Source organism: Gymnoscopelus braueri (assembly GCF_963280865.1).
Source record: "Gymnoscopelus braueri genome assembly, chromosome: 16".
Taxonomy (NCBI): Eukaryota; Metazoa; Chordata; class Actinopteri; order Myctophiformes; family Myctophidae; genus Gymnoscopelus; species Gymnoscopelus braueri.
Genome location: NC_137616.1, coordinates 38,355,982 through 38,379,692, shown reverse-complemented (window position 1 = coordinate 38,379,692; position 23,711 = coordinate 38,355,982). Strand labels below are relative to the sequence as shown.

The 23,711-nt window shown below is 41.9% G+C and overlaps 1 protein-coding gene across 3 annotated transcripts in view; it reads right to left on the bottom strand.

Annotated features, from left to right (window-relative positions):
* LOC308103641 (serine/threonine-protein kinase MRCK alpha-like) overlaps positions 1–23,711 on the bottom strand; it is a 103,614-nt gene that overhangs the window by 63,703 nt on the left and 16,200 nt on the right. For all 3 annotated transcript variants that reach the window (XM_080453729.1, XM_080453730.1, XM_080453731.1), the window contains exon 2: positions 3,922–4,013. In XM_080453729.1, the coding sequence (XP_080309855.1) occupies positions 3,922–4,013 (92 nt within the window). The remainder of the gene's footprint in view (positions 1–3,921; positions 4,014–23,711) is intronic.

The following is a 23,711-nucleotide window of genomic DNA, read 5'->3' as shown; positions in this document are numbered from 1 at the left end:
ACTGCTATAACCCCACTAATAAAACAGCAACACTTCATGACTCTGGAATGTTGGCATGAGTGAAAGAAACTGATCGCAACGCTAAGACAGTTGCCTACTGTAGATCTATCATCATTCAATTAGAATACTAGCATCCTACTAATGGCATACATTGCACTAGTCAAGTCGTCCCTATCATGTGAATGAATAATGGACCCATGTGACGATCACGTTGCCTCTCAAGCTGCCCAAAACTAACTGTATTAGTTACGTATGAAACGCATAATGGCAGAGCTGGCTCACTCAAAGGGCACAGGGACATTGCCATGATGGCATAGTACTATATGTTGGGTCATACCACACACAATCCATTCAGAGACAGAGGCATATACCAGTGGAACCCTGCAGTGTGTGTTACACAGTAAAGTTACAAATAAAAAAAATACCACTGAGTATTTTACGGTGTACAAAACAGGTAGACAATTTGCAGTCAAAGAGGGATCGTAGTCAAACATTTTGAACTTGCAACTCTGCTACAGAACACTACAGATCTCCCTCTATTTATTATTCTCAGTCAGTCTCTCTATAACTTCATCTCACACACTCACTTTTTTTCTGCCTTCTGTCCCTTTGTGTCTCTCTCCCTTGCCGTGATTCCTTTTTACAGGGCACAGCTCTGGGACTGGGAGTGGAGATTTAAGGGCAGATAACCTTCAGCAACCACAGGCCTGCGCCCGATTTTATCGGAACTCTTTCCACAAATGACGACATTACATATTTTGGGCTTTGTGAAACCCTGTCAACCATTCCCCGCTGGCACCTCTGGGACATGCTACAGGGGCACCTTGGTGCGGTTCACCCAGACTGTGTGAAACTGAAGCCCAGTAAAAGCTTTGCTGAGGCCAGAGCGGGGCCTGGAACATTGGGCAGGGTTCCAATCCTCCTGTGTGTTTGTGCATGTATGCGTGTTTCATAAGAATCATCAACAACGTATGTCTGCGTGAAAGTGTGTGCTCTTTCAGGTATGCGTTGAGCCATTAAGACCTGGAACGCATCTGTGTCACTTTAGATTTCTTTGGCTATTCAAACATAGCAGATCTACAAGCTCATAGCGCGGCACCGAGTGCCGCGCTATGAGCTTGTAGATCTGCTATTTTTGAAAAAAAAAAAAAAATTAAATCTTTGGTTTTTTTCAAAGAACTGTTAGGATTTAGAAAACATTTTTAAGAATCGCCTCAGGTCTTAATGGGTGAAAAAGTGGGCTCTCTCTCTGTGTGTGTGTGTGTGTGTGTGTGTGTGTGTGTGTGTGTGTGTGTGTGTGTGTGTGTGTGTGTGTGTGTGTGTGTGTGTGTGTGTGTGTGTGTGTGTGTGCGTGTGTGCGTTATACAGACTCCGAAAATGCTACAAATCCATGGCAGTCTCGCACCATAATGTAATACACACCGACTACAGTATGAGGCTTTTATTCTTCCATGTCCGGCAAAAGACTTGTGGATCCAAAGGGTGTACTTATAAGGATTGGATGGAAAAAACAGGTCTATTCCCCGCTGACGTTCATACATTTCAACATTTCATAATCCCAGTAGGAAATCAACTTGCTACAATGGCCTCTTTCACTATTTCACCAGGCTAATTGATGGTTATTTTAGCTGGTTGATTGATTGACCTGGAATAGAAAGGAACTTCAAAGTGATGTTTGGGTACTTGCCAAAATGGCTAGTGGAATAGAAACCATAGCCAAAACCCGTCCAGCATTTAGCCAGTGGCTGGCGTCAACTTCTCCTCCCGTTTCCAAAGCATGTTGCATAGCGTCACTGTCGGGCAGAAACCTTGTATCTCTTTCTCTATATATCATCTTTTCAAGTTCTTTCGTCAATTAATGCCCTATTTTATACTTCATTCATTGTATGACAGTATTGTGTCGTGTATGACAGTGTTGTGCAAAAATGTGTTGCGATGCAAAGCATTGTGAGCTTGCCTTGTAGATATACTATTTGTTCCATTTTCAATTATTTTTTTATGTTCACCTATAATGACAAGACATGCCCAACTAGAGACATTAGGTTCAAAGTGGTTAAGTCTGTTTGTGTTTTTTTTATATTAATATTTAACCAATGAAAGTATTAACAAGAGCCTAAGTGAATAATAATAACTACCGGTACTTTGGGTCCATTGGAACACAGGTTCCGTTTTCAATTTCCGGAAAAGCAACCGTTTTGGACATACAAGGTTTCCCGCACGACAGCGACGATAGGTTAGTTAAGCGCAGGGCTGTGCGATAGCGAAACCCATTCGTGGACAATGTCAACAACTGTCAGCTAATATGAGAATCTAGAAATGAAATTGGAGTGGAAGGGGTAAAAACTGAAGACACAAGGGTGCTTCCTGGACACCGGTGTTATGTAAGAGTACACCGCTCTGAGGTAAGAGACTTGGCTGAGCACCATGCTACTTGTCCCTCCAACATTCCCCAGCACTGACATCACTCCCTGAAACCCAGTGACAACAGTATTTCAACCTCCCCGTGGGGCAGTCAGTGAAGGGGTAAAAAAGAAAAGAAAAAACTAAGTACGGAGACGAGTTTCAGTTGCACTAATTCATTTCTCTTCCTGGGGTAATAAGAGTGTGAAAGGGGGGGACTTATTAAGTTTAACTCAGTCAGACATACAAGTAGGATCATGCTCGGCGTGGTGCTCAAGCCTCGAGACTAATACTAGTTGCTGCTGGAATGCAAGCAGAGGGGACCACCAGAACCAAGGGGTTCAACTTGGGGTCTGCAACCCACTTGTGGTCCCCCAAGCCATTGCATGGGGTCTCATAAAAAGAAAAAGAAAACAGTTTTCCGTTTATTGTCCACTTGAGCCCTATTGTACTTTGTTCAAAAATAGCGAAAATAGTCCATCTATAAGCTCACAACATGTGACGTGTTGTGAGCTTTGAAAATGTTTAAAAAACTGAACATATTTTTTAAATATTTTACTTTATTTATTTTTGAAAACCTGCACAAAATTAGGGATGCTAGGTTTAAATGTGGTTAAGGTCATTTAAGAAAAGCAAACCAACAAGAGTAACAGGTTCCTACTACATGCTGTGAAGACGTACATTTTAGAAATAATGCTGCTAATAATAATTTGAAAGGGACATCATATTCCTACTTTCACTTGATGTTGCCGTAATAGTGTGTTATTAAAGAGTAATGAACCACTGAAGTGAAAGGGGTTGTCATAATATAAAATGATCACTTCTTATTTGTGGGTCCACATGAACCCTAGCGTCCCGATTATGGACATATCATAATGTGAACATTCTGTGAAAATAGGCAAACATTTGGCGAAAATAGCAGATCTTCTAACTCACAACATATCCTGTTGCGACGCGCAAAGAGATTTAAAAGGAGTGGGCCAAGGATATATAGTACGTCTGGGGACCCCGGTCAATAAAGTATATAGGGTTTAAGTGGTTAAAATGGACCACAGCACTAAGGGCTGCTATGGTACAGTGGTTGTCTACCGATGAGCAGGCTGGTGCATTGCATGGTTGCCTCTGCCGTCAGTGTGAAAGGGTGAAAGGCTGAAAGCATATAAATGCAGACTAGAGATCAGACCGGCCTAAATGTTTGCTCAATTGCTCCATGAGTATTAAAGGAGGAGACAGAAATGAAACTGCATTTTCATGACAGGGTTATTAACCTGTCTTATATCATATATCTCAAGGAAAGACAATTCAAATCACATCAAAACAATTAAATTGCTTGTAATGCAACTTCTAGAAAATTCTCTGCAATGTCGCCTATGAGGCGTGTTTAGTGAGTTTGCGAGGAGAAGGCAGAAGGGAGGGACTGTGGCCTCTTGGCATGAGCTATGTGGCGTATTGTTCTGGGGTCATGTTACAAAGTTTCTGTGGTAAGGTTAGTAAGAAAATAAAACCCAGGAAGTAGATTACCTCTCCAAAGGCTCCTCGTCCAATCACCTTGAGGATCTCGAAGTCCTCCTTGTGCAGGCGCATCTGCTTCACCTTGGTGGTGAAAGGTTTGGCTGCAGAGAGAGAAGAGGACACACAGTCAGGATTTTACTTCAATCCACCACTAGGGACTTCACAACCACAGCAAGGTTGATACTCATAAAATCAAATCATATTTTTCACCGAATGCCTCATTAAGTGGAAATATTTGGGGGATGAATATTGGTGATATCATGTACACAAGAGGCATTCGTTGTTAATTTCCTTCAAGTTCATAGAATGTAAGCAACTTTACAGCAATGCAGCGTCTAAGAGCCAAGAAGAATCAAGAGGTGTTTGTCACTCAGTCATATAAGTACAAGCAGTGAAATGTTGGTATGACATGGTCCACAAGACTGTCCAACAGCAGCAATGTACAAGATTAGAGTCAGACCAATATATTGGTTTGGCCGATATATTAGCAATTATTTGACTTTTTTGACGGTATGGGCAATTATAGAAAACCGATGTGTTCTGATCACTTTCAAACTGGTGTCTGAAAATGTTCAAAGATTGCTGATCTACAAGCTCATAAAGCAGCGCATTGCAATGTGTTGTGAGGTTTTAGGACCAAAAATTATACTAGACCAGGAAATAATAATAGTAATAGCATTTAAAACATTTCAGCTGGGATGGATGAGGAGGAACTGCTAGGTGGCCAAGTCAGGATCAAGTATTTCAGTAATAGATTTACTGTCATATTACTCTCAAGTTTTCCATAAAACGTAGTGTATGAGCCCTTTTTGAACAGAGAACAGCCTTAAAACCTATATATAATTTTTGCAAGCGGGTTTATCATGTGAGCCATCACCATGCAGGTTTTAACCTGCATTCTAATTACATAAATTTAGTCTTGCTCAGGGATGCAGGCTGACGGAAACTAAAACATGGATATAATATCACAGTGCGATAACCCACCAACAACCCCACCGTTCTCAGTTCCAACCCATGCTGATAAAAACAGTAGTGTGTCGGTATAAAAACAGACTTTTATCAGGTCTGGGTGGTCATGTTAGTCACAGGCATTCTCTTACAAAAGCTAAGCCGAGATGAGAGATTGAATCTCTGTGATCAATGAATTCAGCATTTCCCTCATTTGTTGAGCAGCCTTCAGTCACTTCCTGGTTTACATGATATGAGCACGCCTAACCTGAATTGACCACAGGTTCACCAAGGTCAGCCAATTGGCTACGCTGATTCTGCATTGATAAAGGGTGGAGATGTTTAAAGGGATAGTTCTGTTTTTCATATATCTAGTATCAACTGAAATGTAGTTATCTAGCTGGTGGATACTGGCAAGCTAACCCCTTTCGTTTCCATTGCTACAAAATGTTAACAAACATCCAGTGGACATTTCTTAGTAACCGTAGTGCCAATTTAAAAACGGTTTAACTATCCCTTCAAAGTAGAATCCACAGGAAGTTATCTATCACAGTAATAATTAATTAATGGGCAAAGTCTTGGCACCTATGCTGATCACTCCAGCAGTGTTTTCATTGCCTTTTTATATTGGCCTTTACCTAAGTGTATATTATTATACATTTAAATTATTTAGACATACACACTTGCATAGCAACTGATTAACAAAAGAAGCCATTTACAGTGACTTTCCAAACATCTGTTTTCTCCATGCCTACTGCATAGTGTGTGTGTGTGTGTGTGTGTGTGTGTGTGTGTGTGTGTGTGTGTGTGTGTGTGTGTGTGTGTGTGTGTGTGTGTGTGTGTGTGTGTGTGTGTGTGTGAAACTGACCACCAGCCAATAGCTGGCAGTCGGGGCCTTTCTGCAATCCCTCATCGGCCAATCATCACTCTAAAACTGTCTGGTTGCCATGACTTCACAAAACCTCTGCAGTTCAGGAAAAAGACATTCTCCTGCTGTGAAAAAAGGGAAAGGCCTGCAGATATAAAACAAACAGGCCACTGAGAGCAACCCAACCCCCACCCCCCTGACACACATCTCCTCCCCCCTTTTCTCACATTTTGTCTGTCCTGTTCTCCCTCTCTTCCTTCCATTCTGTCGCTCCCTCTCTCTCTCTCTTCGGGAAGCCTTGCTCACTCTCACCCTCCCCTTCTCCTCCTGTTCTGTTCTCTCCCACCGCAAGTGACAACAGGCCTAACCATGCCAAGGTCATGCACTGGAGGAGCACAAATGGAGACCACAGTGTGTGCCCTGCCCTCCCTGGCATAATACTACTCTCACACACACACACACACACACACACACACACACACACACACACACACCCTCAGTGATCCCAGAGCGTAGGCTGGATGGTGGCAACACCTGTCACGGGAAAGTGAAGCTTGCTGACTTAATTTTACATCTTGTAATCCTGGAACAATGAGCCTTTTACACACTGGCGTGTTTTTGGCATCAGGTGCGTAGGAGAGCCGTTTGATAATGTAATATTAAAGGAAGTTCATGAGGTCATGAGGCTAATTATTGTAACCTATTGTACAATGTACATGTCACAAACAAAAAAAGTTCCAGTGCAAGCAAGAGACAGCGTGCAGTGAGGTTTTCCACCCACTCCTCTGTAATCCCAAGGACACCAGCAGCTTAATAAAGGCTTTAGGAGAGAAAACCATCAGCTTAAGAGCCTGGAAGTACAGTAACCAGTAGCATGTTGGCCAGCTCCGAAAATAGCCGATCTACAAGCTCACACCGCGTTGTGATGTGGCGCGTTGTGAGCTTGTAGATCGGCTATTATTGCCGTGCAACAAATCAGGCTTTAGTCTCTCACAGCTGTCTCCATCTGTTTGAGAAAGACCACACTGTAAAATTCTGTGTGTTAATTTAAGTATGTTTAAAAATAGGTCCACGTATTGGTTACATTTTTACAGTTCTATTTAAATTAACACTGATGATTTTGCTGTGAACTCACACAAAGGTTCAATTCAGGAGATTCTCAAGAGACACATTCAAGCACGTTTCATCACCTTAAAAAAAAAAAAGGTACAAGGTGCACCGAACACCCCGGTTTAAATTAAGTACCAATTCCAATTCAGATGCCATGCATTTTAATATAAATGTATATGACTACTCTTCGGCTTTAGTGAGTGACTTTGAGCCAACACACGATTCTTTTTGAAATATGGCTTGTTCCTTGCAGAAGTTTGACAGGGATGGGGCCATTTTCCTGTCACAGAGGGACTAAATTGGGGAGTTGACAAGCGACATAGATTCAACCCTATGAGATTGGGATTAGTCCAGTAACTTGTTGTGGTACCCAGGAGTGTAGCCTTTTATCTGCAGGTTCCACTATTTTATTTGAGCTATAACAAAACTGGTGTATTCAAATCAGATTTTGGCACATTTATTACAGCAGTGTCAGTATATGAATGCACTGTAAGCTAGCCAAAGAACAGAACCAGTAACGACTAATGACTCTGAGAAAGATCACTTCCAAATGTTTGTCCTGTCAAGGCAAATGTATGGTTGGTACATGAGTGCATAGTATATCATTTAATGGGATTATTTTTTGTTGTTTAGCTCTATACTCTTGTCTTGACTCTTGGCTTTTAAAACACAACACAGATTTACTGCCATATTCCGGCTTTGTAGGCCAGAATATCATTAATAACCATTTATTGATTTGCTACTGGCTAGTTAAATCTCACAGGAACTCTTGACATCTCTGTCATAAAAGCATTGCAAATATGATCAAACTTTTGTTATTTTTTATGTATTATAGAATCTACACCGAAGAGGACAGCCAAGGCTAGCAAAGTTGGCCATTAGCCAGAGACTAATTCATTTATACATGACAATAGCAGATCTAAAAGCTCATGTTGAGATGCGACGCTGCATTGTGAGCTTGTAGATCTGCTATTATCAGGCTTACAAGTCATCACACTCTGATATCAATAAGAGTATCGAGTTATCAGTACTCCAACTTCTAATTTGCCTTCTCTCTTATCAGTCCAGGGCAAGCCATTCACCCTAATGGATGACAATAACTGATACGATACAGGCATCGACAAAGACAATTCGAGCCAAGATCTTGGCCATGGCTGGAGAGTTTCCTATTCTGCTGTCAGTCGGACTCAGTCCAAAGTTAAGTATTCAATATACTCGGCGACATCAGGCACAAAGGCTGGTGCTGTTGGGAAGACAATAGCGGCTGAAAACCGGACAGTTCATCACCTCTTCCCCCTCAGTTGAATTGATCTGGTAAGGCGTAAGGGACTGGGAGCTCAGAATCACTGGCAATATTGTGTTATTGAATACACTGGGTCCCCGTGGTGATTGCAAATGTCTGGTACACCGCTTGGCAAAGCACGGATACTCAATTCTCATTGTGATCATCATGTGTGCATGTCTGTGTATTTTGTCAGACAGATACGCCCATATATGGGACTGACGACTTCAAACTCGGCGTGCGTATCGCAGATAACCTGAGTGAGTCATGCGACAAGTGGGAAGTCGGTCGGATCAGCAGATCTCCATATAAATATTGATGAATCCGCAAATCCCCAAATATGGAGTACCCCTAAGTCATCAATATGGCATCATAGTACTGATGTCATAGACTGGCCTGGACTACATATTTGAGCATGCCTGACACAGAACTCCATGTATAGGCATAAAAGGGACACAGACAGACGGGGACAACAGGTATTGCATAACTGGGTGGGGAATGCATGTCCAACTTGACCACAGGAGAAAAGTGCCTAATATGCATTATGTTCTCGCTATAAGTAACATATTGATGTATTGCATCTACAAATGTCAATATGTACACTTTGTAATATATAAATATTGTATGTCTTTTAATAGTTGCACAATGCTCAAGTGAGCTTCTGTGGGCACACCTGGCTTGTTAAAAAATAATCCGCTCTTTCATTATAACAATGCTAATAGTAGTTGCTACTGTGTATTACATATTCATATCCATACAAGTATATACTTACTGTATGTATGAAGTACAAAACACAAAGTATGTATGGCTACATAAATATGCATGTACATCGTGTTATTTTTAAGTGGTCATTAAGTATTCATTGTACGCAATGTTTTCTGAATGTACGTTTTCTGTGTTGACACTACACAAACTAAAGCTAATTCCTTGTCAATTCACTGCCACATGTACAATATTGATTTAACCCAGAGAATAGATTTGACTGTGTATGAGTGTAAAGTAGCTGTTATCACGTCACTGTTCTAAGGCAGTGGTTCTCAACCTGTGGGTCGGGACCCCCAGGTCACTTCATGACAGTTAAGTGACAATTTAAGGACTTTTAAGACCTTTTTAATACCTAAAAAAAAAATGAAAAGAAAAAAGACCATTACTGCATCAAAACTAATCAACAAAATATACTATAAAAACAGATCAAACATTGGCCAAATTGCCAATCTACAAGCTCACAACAACGCGCGTTGTAAGCTTGTAGATCTGCTATTTTCACAATATTTATCTGTGGAAGAGAGTCAAACTAAATGTAATGCCAACAATTCCAAGTTCTTGTCAGTGTGGGGGGGGGTTCCCAGTTCAAATATGATTATTTTGGGTGGTCGCGGCCTGAAAAAGGTTGAGAACCGCTGTTCTCAGGGATGAAGGGGACCTGAGAGAGAGCAGAGAGACCCCTCTGCTCTGTTGATTAGTAGCTCTGTACCGAGTCAGGAGCTCAACTAAACCCACCAGATGCAAACGGTCTTTCATCTCCAAACCTTGGAAGCCATGGGCCCTGTCCACAACAAAGCACACACGCAGAAACACAGGGACGAATGCGTACAGAACAGACGCACAGTAGCACACGCACAAGGGTACGCTTACGATACGCTGACACACAGTCCAATCTCCCTTCATCTGCAGCAGGGGAGTCGGCAACCTTTTCGGGTACACCATCACCATCACATTTTCCAAGGCTGCCGTGATCACCCAGTGCCATATAGTGAAAACCACCATTTATTTTATGTCTTTTTATTGTTTAGAAGAATAATACAAGCATAGAATAAGTAAGAATAGTCATTTTAATACTTCAACCTAGTGGCCCTAGTTTGGGCATGTCATCATCATTATAGGCAAAAACTGTCCAACATGTTCCAAAATCTTCCAAATGTTTAAAAAAAAATAAGAGGAAATAGTGCGATCTACAAGCTAAGTATGGCATAAGTGTTTAATAATTAAAACGAACAAAGAATGACAACAATGAATAACAAAGGTAAGCTACCTTGTGATTTATCTAGGGACAAAGGTTTTAAGCACATCAACCAATAATGGTTAATACGTTGTTTTTGATTAACTCAATTGATCACCTCAATAGCCCAATCTGATCACCTGGTAGATCAAAAAGAACTGACCACCCCTGATCTACAGTCTTTCTGACACACATGCATGTGTGTGTGTGTGTGTGTGTGTGTGTGTGTGTGTGTGTGTGTTTTGGAAATAGGCCTACAAGACGCATATTTCAATTCACTGCTGGGTCAATATATAAAAACACTGTTACTCAAACAAAAGCTGTCTCCACTTGCATGTCTTACAGACTTGCAGCCAGTGAACAATGCCTGCGTGCGTTCTTATGGCCGAGTTAGATTGATTGCAACACCGCGGGCCTTCATTACAACTCTCTGACAAAGAGCTATCGACAATCAAAATATACAAGCCGGCCCAAACATAGCAACGGTCGCTATGTCGAGGCGTGGCGCGAGCCTGTGGCAATGCTTTTGGAAGGTGGAAATGGGAGCTTTTGGAAGTGACTGGGGCTCTTTGTGTTGTTGAGAGGGTTTTGCAAGAGCACTGAAACAGACTTGATGCGTACCGCTGGAGAGCCAAAGATTGGAACAAGATGACATGTCAGTCACTTATAGCAAAACGCACTGGTGTGCTTTGTTGAGTAGACACACACACACACACGCACATAATTTCCATGTGCAAAATATACACACACAGTAAAATCCTCAGAGTTAATTTAACTCTCAGAATGCATGCGCACACGCACACACAGTACACAGCTCTAGGATGCAGTGAAACTGGAAAAACACGAGTGAAGCCAGCTAATCCACACACAGCCAGACTGGTTTGGCCCAAAACAGTGGAGTGGTTATCAGAGCCATCTCCCTCCATACCGAGCAGAGAACTCTCAGCCATTTTTGTGTGAAACTTGGTAACAACGGGAAAGTGGGTTCACTTAGCAAGTAGACCCGCAAATGACACGCTCAATGCTCATGACCAAGCCTCACCCTGGGCCATTTCCATGATGTGCTTTTCTCAGCCATATCGGGCTCTTTGGCTACATGTGAAGAACACGTACACACATGTACGATAGTATAGCACAGAAAAGCATGGGGTGCGTTGTATGTGTGTTGTTACATGACTGAAATATGGTGTGTGTATGTGTGTGTTTGTGCTAGCATGCCTGTGTGTGTGCAAGTTAGTTATGTCTGAGTAGTGTGTACCGCACGTCTGATGAAGACATATGGTTTGTATGTGTATGTAAGTGTATGTGCGTGCCAGTGTGTGTGTAGACTATGCGTGAGTAATAGCTGCTGTGTATGTATGATGGAACCCATGGTACCCCATTCCTAAGCGCCCACATGTGCCAAATGTATATTTGCTTTCCTCTCGCTACTTGAAACAAGTACAGCAGCACTGGAATCGAAGAGGGAGGGAGGGAGGGAGGGTGAGAACAAAATAGGAGGAAAATAAATGAAGAGTAGGTAGCAACAAGGAAGAGAGTAATCGACTAGGAGAAGGGAGAAAGCCAGAGCTATGAAGGAGAGGAAGACTGAAGAAAAGTGGTAGAATGGTGATGGTGGGGCAGAGGCTTACAGAGAGACAGAGAGAGAGAGAGAGGAAAAGAGAAGCTAAGCCAGGGATGTCAATGACTTCCTCAGCGTAGACGAGACGACAGGAGATTGACACAGAAAATAATATATGAACCTCTTAGGTGGTGAGGTGAGTGAAACGAGGACAGAGACTGAGAGACAGAATGAGAGACAGAGAGATAGAGTGTGGGAGGGAGAGGAGAGCCTCTCATTCCCAGGCCCTCCAGTCAGCAGTGAGACTTACAGTAAGTGTCCAACCCTTACATCCGTACTGCACTCCAACCCCAACCCAGTTCCAGCTCCAGAGTGGGACGGACGACATCTGGAAGCTATAACGGGGATTATTTACAACCACAGTGAGGTAACGACACAAAAATGCCGCCTTCAGGAGAGAGACAGAGAGGGAGAGAGAGGGAGAGAGAGAGAAAAAGAGAGAAAGAGAGAGAAAGAAGCAGAGAGACAGACATCAGTGCTTCCCAGTTAACAGTTGGGGTGTAGAGAGACCTTGGAATGGCCTTCCGCTCCCCCTGACCATGGCGGGATTGCTGAAGGAGGTGGACTTATCACACCTCGTATGCGGGCCAGGGAGTTCTCCCGGCTAAGGAGGGAAGACCCTGCGTCGTAAAATGAAGGCAATCCAATCCATACGTGTGGCCATAGCTTCTGAAGCTGCAAGAGTCATATAGGGCCAATCATGACTAAAGGGACTATGGGTGACTTTATTCCCTAACGTCATCACATGGTCAATGAATACTTGTCGTTCACATGTACAAAGCCTCCAGGAATTTGGATTTCTGGATAACATGGGCTCGTTTTTTTTTCCTTTTCGGAGCTCAGAATCCAACCCGCAAAATTTGCAATGGCTTGTAATTTCCGTACGAGGTCACGTGGTTTGTGAGTACGAGGCTGTGTTTTTCCCCTGTGCTTTTTTTTAAGGATGAATACCTCACCAAAAAGCAACTTGGCTTTGCCTGACTTCATAGGAAATATGCTGCTAGAATTACTGTTACATGAGCCTTGTTCTTCCAATTTAAAATGACTGATGTCAGTGTCAGTCATATAATGCCACTGTGTCAGCAGGAATTTCACTGCCAAGTCAAGCCAGGCTCAGCAACTAGGACTGCGACTATCGACTAACTTTCTTGGCGATTATTCTATCGATTACTTTTTGCAATTAATCAAAGAATCAAGACGTTCTTTTATATATATCAACATCAATTAACCACTTAAGCCTTATTTTATACTTTGTTGGTACAACTATGCTATAAAAAATACCAAAATAGCCGATCTACAAGCTCACATGGCCAAGCTAGATCTGCTATTTTTGCTATTTTTTAAGGCAATTTTCTTTTAATTATCAATTAAAACAATTAGTTCAATTAACTCTTGCACCCCTATCAGCAACTACAGCCTGATAGATCCCAGCAATCTATCGATCTAGGATCATTCTGTCAGTCAAAATCAGCAACACCTCTTTGTTCAGAAACGTCTCAAGACAGACTGTACCAGGAAGCAGACAGGGTGGAAAATGCTACAGAAACAGAAAGGAAGGGGAAAAAATCACAAAACTGTTGTACTGCTCAGTACCAAAATTATATTATCTTCTTTTTGGGAAATGTGTTAAGTGAACCAAACTAAGTTTAAAATGTTTTAAAAGGTCAACTTCTGTAGGTAAAATACATTGGTCTCTCCTGAACAAAAGCTGCCTTATTTCAAAGGCAGGTGTGTGTGTTCCTGGTTAAACAAAGTACACATAAATACAACTGAGTGAAGGCTGAATAAATAGCACACCAAGGTTATCAAAGGGAAATCAAGGCTGGACGGTTGTAATAACCCACTCCCTAAAAGGAAAGTGACTAAGCACCACACAGAAAAAATCCCCAGAGTTATTTTAACTCTGACAGTGTATAAATGGACCATTACAGATCCATTTTTACACTCCGAGTTAAATTAACACAGAGGATTTTACTGTGAGGGGCACTTCAAAAACAAAACAAAAAAAGCTACTTGCAGTTTTAACTGCAAGTAGCTTAAAACATCCACTAAATTACCCAAATTACAGATGGAAATTGAACCAGGGCCCCTTCATGTCACAGCCAGGGGTTCTCCCAGCAGATGTGTAAGGGAGGCGATCTCGCCAGAGAACCAGCCGGCCCCAAAAAAATACACACACACACACACACACACACACACACACACACACACACACACACACACACACACACACACACACACACACACACACACACACACACACACACACACACACACACACACACACACACACACGTAGGATGTATGTCAGGGAGATGTTATTAAATCATTGATAAGAACTGAAAATCTGTATTGTGGGGGTTGGGAATCGCTTAGAGAATGTAAACATGCGTTGGAGCATTAAATTGGGTTTAATGCTACAGTGCACACCAGCAATACCAGAATTCCCAAAGAGAAGCTCTCCGTCTGCATCACTACCCCACATCCATCCGCTCGCAACCCCACATCCACCCTGTCGACCTCAAGTTGTCCCCACATGTATGTCTCCTTTATCTCTTTCTTCACAATTCCCACTGCCGTCATCTCTCCATTTCCATCACCACCCCCGTCCCTTTTCAACTCGCAAACCACCCTTTCTATCTTTTTTCTTCCATCTCTATCTGTCTCACTCCCTCTCTTACTCATACTCTCACTCATCGTTCTTTAGTGTTCTCTCCCCTGTCACACTAATAAGAGGGCAGACATGGTCGGAGAGGCCTAAAAGCTGAACAATGTGTGTCGGGCTGTGGTAAGCACATAAACAGGATGTGCCCAAAATATTAACTAACCAAAAGGCAGCATGGACTTAACACAAAACAAAACTAGGTCAAACCCCAGTATATGGCTGGACCTTGTCTGGGAAATGTGTTAATGAGGTGGTCAACATTGTAGCCGCTGCTAAACAGTAGGAGTGTACAAAAACAAAAAAAGCATCCTATTCATTCAATATTGGCATATCATTATTAATGAAATATATTTCCACATCCTGTTCCTTTCATCTCTCTCTCCCGCTTTTTTATTTTTAACTAAACTAAGTTTTATGAACTGTCAGAACTGGGCTTTGAAAGAAATCCAGCTGCCTCATCACCAGGCTGCCGTCTTGCTAGCTCCTCCTCTTTGATGCAAGAGTTTCCCTGTGTAATAGCTGGGAAAAGTCAACTGTCTCAGCCAGCCCGCTGCCTGCTTTGTGCTGACTCGGTGAAGCCGACTACAGAATTTTTCAGTGATGTAGTAAAGTAGGTTAATTTGTGAAATCAAAGTCCTATGTTTCAAACAGGATGGGCAATTTTATCTTATAGCCACCCACAATAATATGAATCGATTTGAAGAAACATAATGGCTGACGCACAGACAAGTCAATCATGACTTTTCCCCCAAAATAATAACTATGGGTGAAAGGAATCAGTTTCTATTGCTTTAGCTGTGCTTTTCTGAATAACGTCTTCGGATTTGGGTACATCCGTGCTAAACAGTAAACAGTCACAGCACTTGAGGACTGCTGCTGGGAAAAACATGGAACTAAATAAGCCCGGCGAGACAACGTGAGAAAAGGTGTTCTAAGCAGAGGAGCCCAGACTTGGCCCGGGTTCTGCTTTCTGTACAGGAAGCATTCTCGTTCACATCAAAGGATCCTTCAGACGGGCATATCGGCAGACTCAACCCACATGGCAAACAAGTTGATTTACACAACCCTGTGTCAACACAACCTTTTTAACATATCAACTGCAGATAAATACTAAGCAGTATCAAAGCAGCCTGGCTGTGGCGTGTGAAACTGGGCTTACACATGGAAGTACAGCCGGGCCGGGCCGATATTATGTTTGTGGTACTGACCGTTCTGAAATAACATTGGTCAAAAATTATAATATATGTGTAATATATCTTCTGATTTATTTGGGGTTTTTTTACAGCTAGAATATCGCTTTTGGTTGGAAACCTTGTATGTCCAAAACCGTTACTTTTCAGGAAAGGGAAAACATAACCTGTGTTCCAATTTCCAAAGGATCCAATTTGTTACTTTTGTATGACACTGTCATTTGACAAAGTATACAATAGGGCATTCATTTATTAAAAACAAACGTTGAAATATGGAGATAAAAATGTTCTGCCCGACACGACAGTGACGAACGGTATAGAATGTGCCTTTGCCTAGTGCATGGATTCTGCAAATATGTGATGATATTGATCTTTTCCTGTATGGACTTTGTTCAGGATAGATAGCAGAAGATTTTAAAGGGTTACAACTTACACGGGTCAATATAATACCCCCAGCCATCAGATATATTGGCCTGGTTCAAATGCGTGTCTTTCACTGAATGACAGATGCACGGAGAGCTGGAATGTGCCTCTGCTAGTGTCAGAAGTGGCCTGATACCAATCATACCGTAACACCGATGGCCTGTCACAACAAAAGTGAGATGACAGCAGCATCATGCAGCCAGCACAGTAGAGATAATGCCTTTCTACATGGATGAATGTGAAGTGAAGTGAATTGAATATGAATTATGAGCGGGGGGATTTCACACACTTTCCCCGAGGAATTCAGCCATCTGAACCACTTGAACCCTAGTGTCCCTATGCTGGGGTGAACATTTAGCGACACTAGCTGAGCTCAAAAGGCATCGCGTTGCGACGGGTTGTGAGCTTACTCAAGTCAATAAGGCAAGATAAAAATGTGTGGACCAAGTATTGAGCCCTAGGGGACCTTGGTCAACTAAGTATATAGGGTTTAAGTTGTTAAAATGTTTTATTGAGACATGGCCATGTTTTGGGGACTTTGTTCGGCTGTAACAATCTCAACAATGAGACCATCTAGAGTAGATCGACAGTAGCCTAAACTGTGCGTAAAAGATGTACCAATTCAAGCGCTTTAGCCTAGATTTAGACTTGAACCATGACAAATTAAATAAACAAGTTAATAAATCATGATTGACGTACAATAATGTAGTAACTGAATGAGGAATTGATTTAAATCACAATGTACATCACGGCTGGCTTGCAACAGGATGGGAGGTGACCACCAGTGAAACAGACAGACAGCTGTGCAAACCTGCTGTTCTTTACAGCCAGTAGACACCTTTGCTCCTTGTTCCCAGGAACAAATGACTTTACAAGCACAGCCTCCGGCAGCCATCAAAGACACAGGCTGCCATGTCAGGCTGAAAGCAGGGGATGGTGCAGCTATAAGACAGCATGTGGACAGGGAACTGTTACACAACCAGGTAATATATATTTATATAGTTAAAAGCTATAATATCTTTATTTTTGTTTAGTTTTATTAGACAGCAGAGTGGAGATAAAGGAGGGGACAGAGCACATGCGACACACAATAGGTCACGCACCCATGACATTGTGTATATATGATATGCATGGTAACGAAGAAAACACAGGGTTGTCCCATAACTGCTTAAGCTCTACTCAAAAATCTACAAGGTCACAATGTGTCATTACGTGATGCATTGTGAGTTTTTTTCGACAATATGTGAAAATGTTCACCTATACATGCCCAAAATAGTAGCGACAGTTTGAAAGTGGGTAAGAATGCTTCAGCGGATATGTGGTTTTGACAAATGTTAAAGCAACAACATTTATACTGAAATACTATGAAATTCTATTCTTGTATAACTGAAAGATTATGAAACTCTGTTCAATTTACAAATCATGGCTGGAAGCAGTTTAAGACCTGATATCACGCCAACATGTCAAGAGTTCTGTTGCAGACCCATGAAACATGCCACTGCTCAAGTTTCACACTGACCTCACTCATCCTGGGTTTGCTCATGTTGTCTGACAATTAGAGTCTCTATTAGGGGTGGGACGATATATCGATATATCGATATATCGCGATACTTTCTCCCGCGATAAATAATCGATATCCTCCCGAAAAATATCGACCTTTAAAAAAAAAAGTTTGTGATACGTTGTTTTTCCTACTCTGTATTTGTGTAATGATGATTTTGAACTGTTTGGTGCTATTTTATGTGTTTATGAATTGAATACAAGGACTATCGTGATATATCGTTGGTGAATTTTCATGCAATATATCGTGATATCGCAATATATCGATATTTTCAGATATCGTGATATATCGTTGGTGAAATTTCATGCAATATATCGTGATATCGCAATATATCGGCATTTTCAGATATCGTGATATATATTGTTATCGTGGGCCTAATATCGTGATACATATCGTATCGTGAGGTACCCATATCGTCCCACCCCTAGTCTCTATATTAATTTTCAGTGCACACCACGTCCCTCCAACCAGCAGAACACACAGCACTGCCACTGCAAATGCTGAGACGTTTTATTCCCTCTGGGGTCACTCGTGCTGGAAATTAACCAACTCGTTTGGGTGAATGAGTCTCGAGAACAGGATGGAACCAATAGGGACACGAACAGATGAGAGCAATTGAGGACTGGTATGAATGGAAATTATTTTTATTTTTTTTTGGGTCTTTTTATGCCTTTATTATAGATAGGAAGGACAGTAGGCTGACAGGAAATGGGGAGAGAGAGATGGGGAGTGACACGCAGCAAAGGCCATCGGGATCGGGACTCGAACATGCGACGTGCTGCATTGTAGCCTAGGTGCCCAGGCCGCTACGCCAGCGATTTGGGCCAGACACTTAATCCTGACTAGGGGTGCAGCAGTTAATCGAACTAATCGATTGATTCGATGATGAAAGAATTATGGATTTTAATAAAAATTAAAAAAACGTAATTTCATAAAATACAGAAAATAAGCTCACAGCGCGAAGATCTGCTATTTCTGCGCAACACCATTGTAAGATCAAATATTAAATAGGACTTTAGGTGGTTAATCAGACTAACTGATTTAGTCGATTATTTAAAAAAAACAATGACATTGTTTTGCATTACAAAAACTACCCCACAAAAAGTCCTTCTCGATTAAATCGAAAAATAATCAATATAATAATTGCTAAGAAGCCAATCGATAGTTGTAGTCCTAATTCTGAACAACTCAGTCAAAGCAGAGGAGCGGACTTGTTCTGATTATTGGAAATCACCTTGACATTGACACGCAGTCACGCACAGACACACTGGGGAGAAAACAAACAAAAGGGTGGCATTTGCTTTACAGATGACCCAGGTGTTTTCTCTCCATTCAGCGTTAAGATGTGTCCGGCTGGAGGCTCCCTGTAGCAATATGTGTCATGGTAGCGGTAACTCAAGCTCAACTCAACCCTTTCATTCTCTGGGAAACAACCCAGCAAGGTGTGCCCAGGCTGGGGCGAACAGGAAAGACCTGGGGCTGGTGAGGGGGACCATGGAGAGGGGACAATGACAGGCAGAAGAAGAAAAAAAACCCGGCATTACAGCTCTCTTCGTGTTCAACACAATTCAAATTAAGTTTTGCTTTATAAGAGTAGTATTCAGCCATTAATATAGTGTGCACAGACCCAAGGGCAATACTTTATACTGCATGGTTCGTTTTAACCTAATTAGGTACCGGATGGGTGGGGCTAGCCACCTAGCAACAGGCAATGAGTGATATTGATATTAAGTTTGGTCAATCACTGGTTGGGATAGAGGGACGCTTTTAAAAGTAGAGATGCATTGAAATTGCAGTGTTCATGTGTTCAAATGACCATATCACAAGAGTCTGTCCACTCCATTCTTTATCTTTACAGATCAAAACGTGGTCCAGCAAACTATTGCTGTACAGAATATCAGGCCTGCAAATAAAGTATGCATGTCAGAGGAAATATAGCATTAAGTTGTACAGCTAAAAAATTATGACAAAAGGCAGTGTTGTTCACATCACAGTACACATAGCTATCACAATAGCTTTGTACAGCCATACTTAAGTCAATCAAAATGTTCTGTGACTGACAACTCCTGACACACATTTAGGGGTTAAGCTCAAACATAGTTAAATCAAACATAAAACTATTTGCAATTACTAACCCTTACATCAAGGTTTGATCCATAGCAATCAAAGAGGAGATATCAGACACACCAATTTCTTAATCTGTGGGTCTGTGCCCAAAATTGGTTCCGAAGTGATTCTGATATGACTTTAATAGAATATTGCAACGTAACTCAACGCAAAATGAACTTTGAATCCCAGTAAGACCAGTGAGAACTATGTTCCGTCATTTATCACCGACAGGAAACCAGAATGAGGCTGGAGAGGAAATTGCATCAGTTGCTTTTTCTAGCGTCAGCGGGCACTGGGAGCAGACTGTTCACTGTAGCAGCAGGTGGCTTATCAAAGCACACAGGAGCCATTAAACTCTTTACTTTGGCCTATGACTTATAAATGGAGAGCAATTTTTGTGTGTGCATGCGGCCACGCACGCATGCACATGTGTGTGTAGTATGTGCTTATGAGATCAGGACAAAACAAAAAGCAGGAAATAGTATACTGAGCAAAAAAGACAAGAAAACAGGAAATCTCTCCATCAATAATTTAAGGGAGTGTTGTGTCCTGAAAATCTGAAGGAGGAAAAAAAAGGAAGTCAAATTCCCGACCAATACTTTGCCAGTCCTCAGTTTTCTGTCCAGTTTTCCATTGCAGGTGGCTGCGCTGCTGTTCCAGAGCGACATAACAGTATGTGTAAGGCCATGTAGGCTGCACATCATTGGCAGCCTAGCGTCGCCTAAATCTGAACCAACCACAAAATTACCACTTTCTGCTCCCAAAATAAATGGATGGGACTGAAATGCGAGGCTATATCAACTCAACACAACTTTATTGTCAGTCACTCGCATCACATGTTTACAGGTGTAGAGACTAGAGAAGTGGGTGCAATTCTTTGTCACACCATCTCCATTATAAGAAAGGTGGAAAGATATATATTATATACAGGTATATACACACACACCTTCCACTGCTGCCCTACACAAGACACTTTCTAGGCCGCAACCAGTCCCCGCGGCTGGAGAAGGCTAGCCTGGCTACTAATTATAACCTTGAGAAGAAAGGTGTCAGTGCTGGGACTTGTAACCAAAAGCATCCTGAAAATATGCATCTGGCTATGGCTTGGGCGTGTTGAGACCTGCCTCCGTGCTCCGAGCAGGAAGAAGACACATGTGACCGCTGAAAAATGAATTACGCTTCGTAGGGAACAGGGGAGGGGGTTATTGCAAAATTGCACGGTGAGACTAGGAAACAGGACACAGAAAGAGGCAGGGCCGAAACTTTCTCTGTGAGGTGATAGTAGTTGGCTGTTTTTGTTTTGTTTCTAGCGACTAAAATAGCAGAACAGCCATCAGAATAAAATAAGAAAACACAGTGAGGTAGATACTTTCTTTAGATGACTAAGCCTTATATACTTTATTGTATGACGAATAACGAAAATAGCCGATCTACAAGCTTGCGATGCGACCTATTGTGAGTCCTAGGACCCACGGATGATCATTCAAGTGGATACTAGAGAAATTAAAATGCGTCCCGCAAAAAAAATGTGTCTCTGATCTGAAAGGGTTATAATTCTGGCTATATTTGTGTATGTTTAACTGATCTGAAAGTTTTACAAAAACCCAAATTCAAAAACATAATATGGAGATGTAAGCTGTGCACAGGTTGAGGCAGGGGGGAGGGCTTCACAGGTAGATGTAGGAGCAGAAGATACAGTATAACAGAAGTAGAAGCAGAGGTAGAGGTAGAGACAGGCAATGTAATCATGGTAGGCTGAACACAGGCTGAGGCAGGGGTCGATCTGAACGAAGTAGACTTGGGAGTAGAAAATATACTTGTTATTGTCGGTTGACTAGCAGCATTGATTGAGTGATTGCTTGAATACTTTATCAACATGTTTGTTAGTCTACTTCGACAGGTAGACATGGGCGGGCCGGGAGGCAAACCGGTGACCCTCTGATTACCACACAGCCTCTCTATCCACTAAGCCACGGCCACCCTAAAAAGAGGGCAGCACAACTCCTCAGCTCAAATGTTACTGTGGTTGACAAAACTTGACACATGGCAAGGAGTGCGATACCCAAGGAAGGTAGGAATTGGGGGAGATACACTGATGCACATAAAGTAGAAAGTAGAGGTCGAGAAGGCAACAGTAAGACGTCAATAATAGCAATGTTAAAGAAATGTTATGGTAACTCTGGTCTCATGCATCCTCCCCCAAAATAAAATAAAGGCTGGGGAAACTCTCTAGCTGGCAAAGGGAACCACATCAGCACAGCTGCCAAATAGTGTCAGTAGCAGATAAGGGTTACAAGCACAGTGACCTAAGCGATAAGCTGATTGAGTTAGTGTTGAGGGCTGCGATGGGACGGGCCCTTGTTTTGACTGTGAGACAAGACGTCTAGGTGATCGCCGACACCGATTCCCTGTTATCTCACTTCCAGTAACGTGCAGACAAATACCCCTTTTAAAAATGGGGGGGGAGGGGGGGGGGGTACTGTGGCTTATCATGCCACCTCAAGCCAAAGAGATTTATTTAGGTGTGGTAAAGGGTTTAATTAATGTGACTTTGGCTCGCTAACTCTTGCAGTTAGTTATAATGGACTTAAGCTGTAGTTTAATGTGAAACTACGCATGTTTACACAATTTAAAATCACACCTTAAAAATGTAACCTCTATAATACACAGGCTTAATTTGGGGTTAACCACTAGCTATGTTTGGGTTTTTTTTATGTGGGAGGCAATGCAACCTTAACAACTTGAACCCTTGCGTCCCTCTTCTGGGCATGTCATAATGATGAACATTCCGTGAAAATAGTAGATCTACAAGCGCACAACGTGTCAGATCGGCTATGTCCGGCAAAATGATTTGGTGTCGAGTTTCAACTGCATTTCCTTAACGGCACACATTTTATCGTTACTGGTAAACATATTTGCTCAAATAAGGTACTTAAGGAAACAGATGGATATTCAGCAAAGCAATTAAGGTTGGGCATCCTGACCAGGAGCTAAAACCATTTGAAACATATGGAAGATAATTATCTCAAAATGTCAGTAAATTCAATTTATTATGGGGGGAAACAGTGTAAAAAGCTAATTATCGAGGTGCCTGGTGGCTCAGCCAGTTAGTGTACAGACCATTATCCACAGACCATTATCGTCCTCGTTAGTGCAAGGACCAATAGGTTCAAATCCAACCCCCAACTTGTCTCGAATGTCTGTCTGCCCTTCGTTTCCTGTCTCTCTACACTTAACTAACTGAAATAAAGCATTAAAATACCAACGGTAAATCTATATATTTTTCAGGCATATTATTTCCAACCCCACCTTGAGATTATAACTTTATAATTAAGAGTGGATGTTGGCATATAAATGGTGTGTGTGTGTGTGTGTGTGTGTGTGTGTGTGTGTGTGTGTGTGTGTGTGTGTGTGTGTGTGTGTGTGTGTGTGTGTGTGTGTGTGTGTGTGTGTGTGTGTGTGTGCGTGCGTGTCCTTAATGAGGTAAGAAAACCAATTATTCAAGACAATGCTGTGAGTTGTGGGTAATAGGAGGCAGTGAGTGTGTGTATTAAGTCTGCATACAATGACTAATGTGAATAAACACTGAGACAGATACACATTATGTTCTTAATACATTCTAGAAACAAAAGGGGATTCTGGTTCCGTTGAGGTACAATGTGACAGTGACTGGAAAAGTACAAATACCAGTTTGATACATAATTCATTATCCTCATTTGTTGGTACTTTTCTCTGTTGAATAGAAGCAAAACAATTTTTTCATGCTTCAGAAAGAAAATAAATTATCTGAAGAATCACAGCAAACAGACAACATTTGCCAAACAAAATCACCACGGCACAAATAGGGTTGTTTTGGCCTATAATGACATGCCCAAAATAAGGATGCCAGGTTGAAATTGGTTAACCACTTAAACTCTAAATTTGCTGACCCCCAGGGGTCTGTAGTTGGCCGGCTCGTTTTTTTCCCCTTTATACCAAATTGCTTAGGTGAAAATAGCCGATCAACAAGCTCTACAACGCATT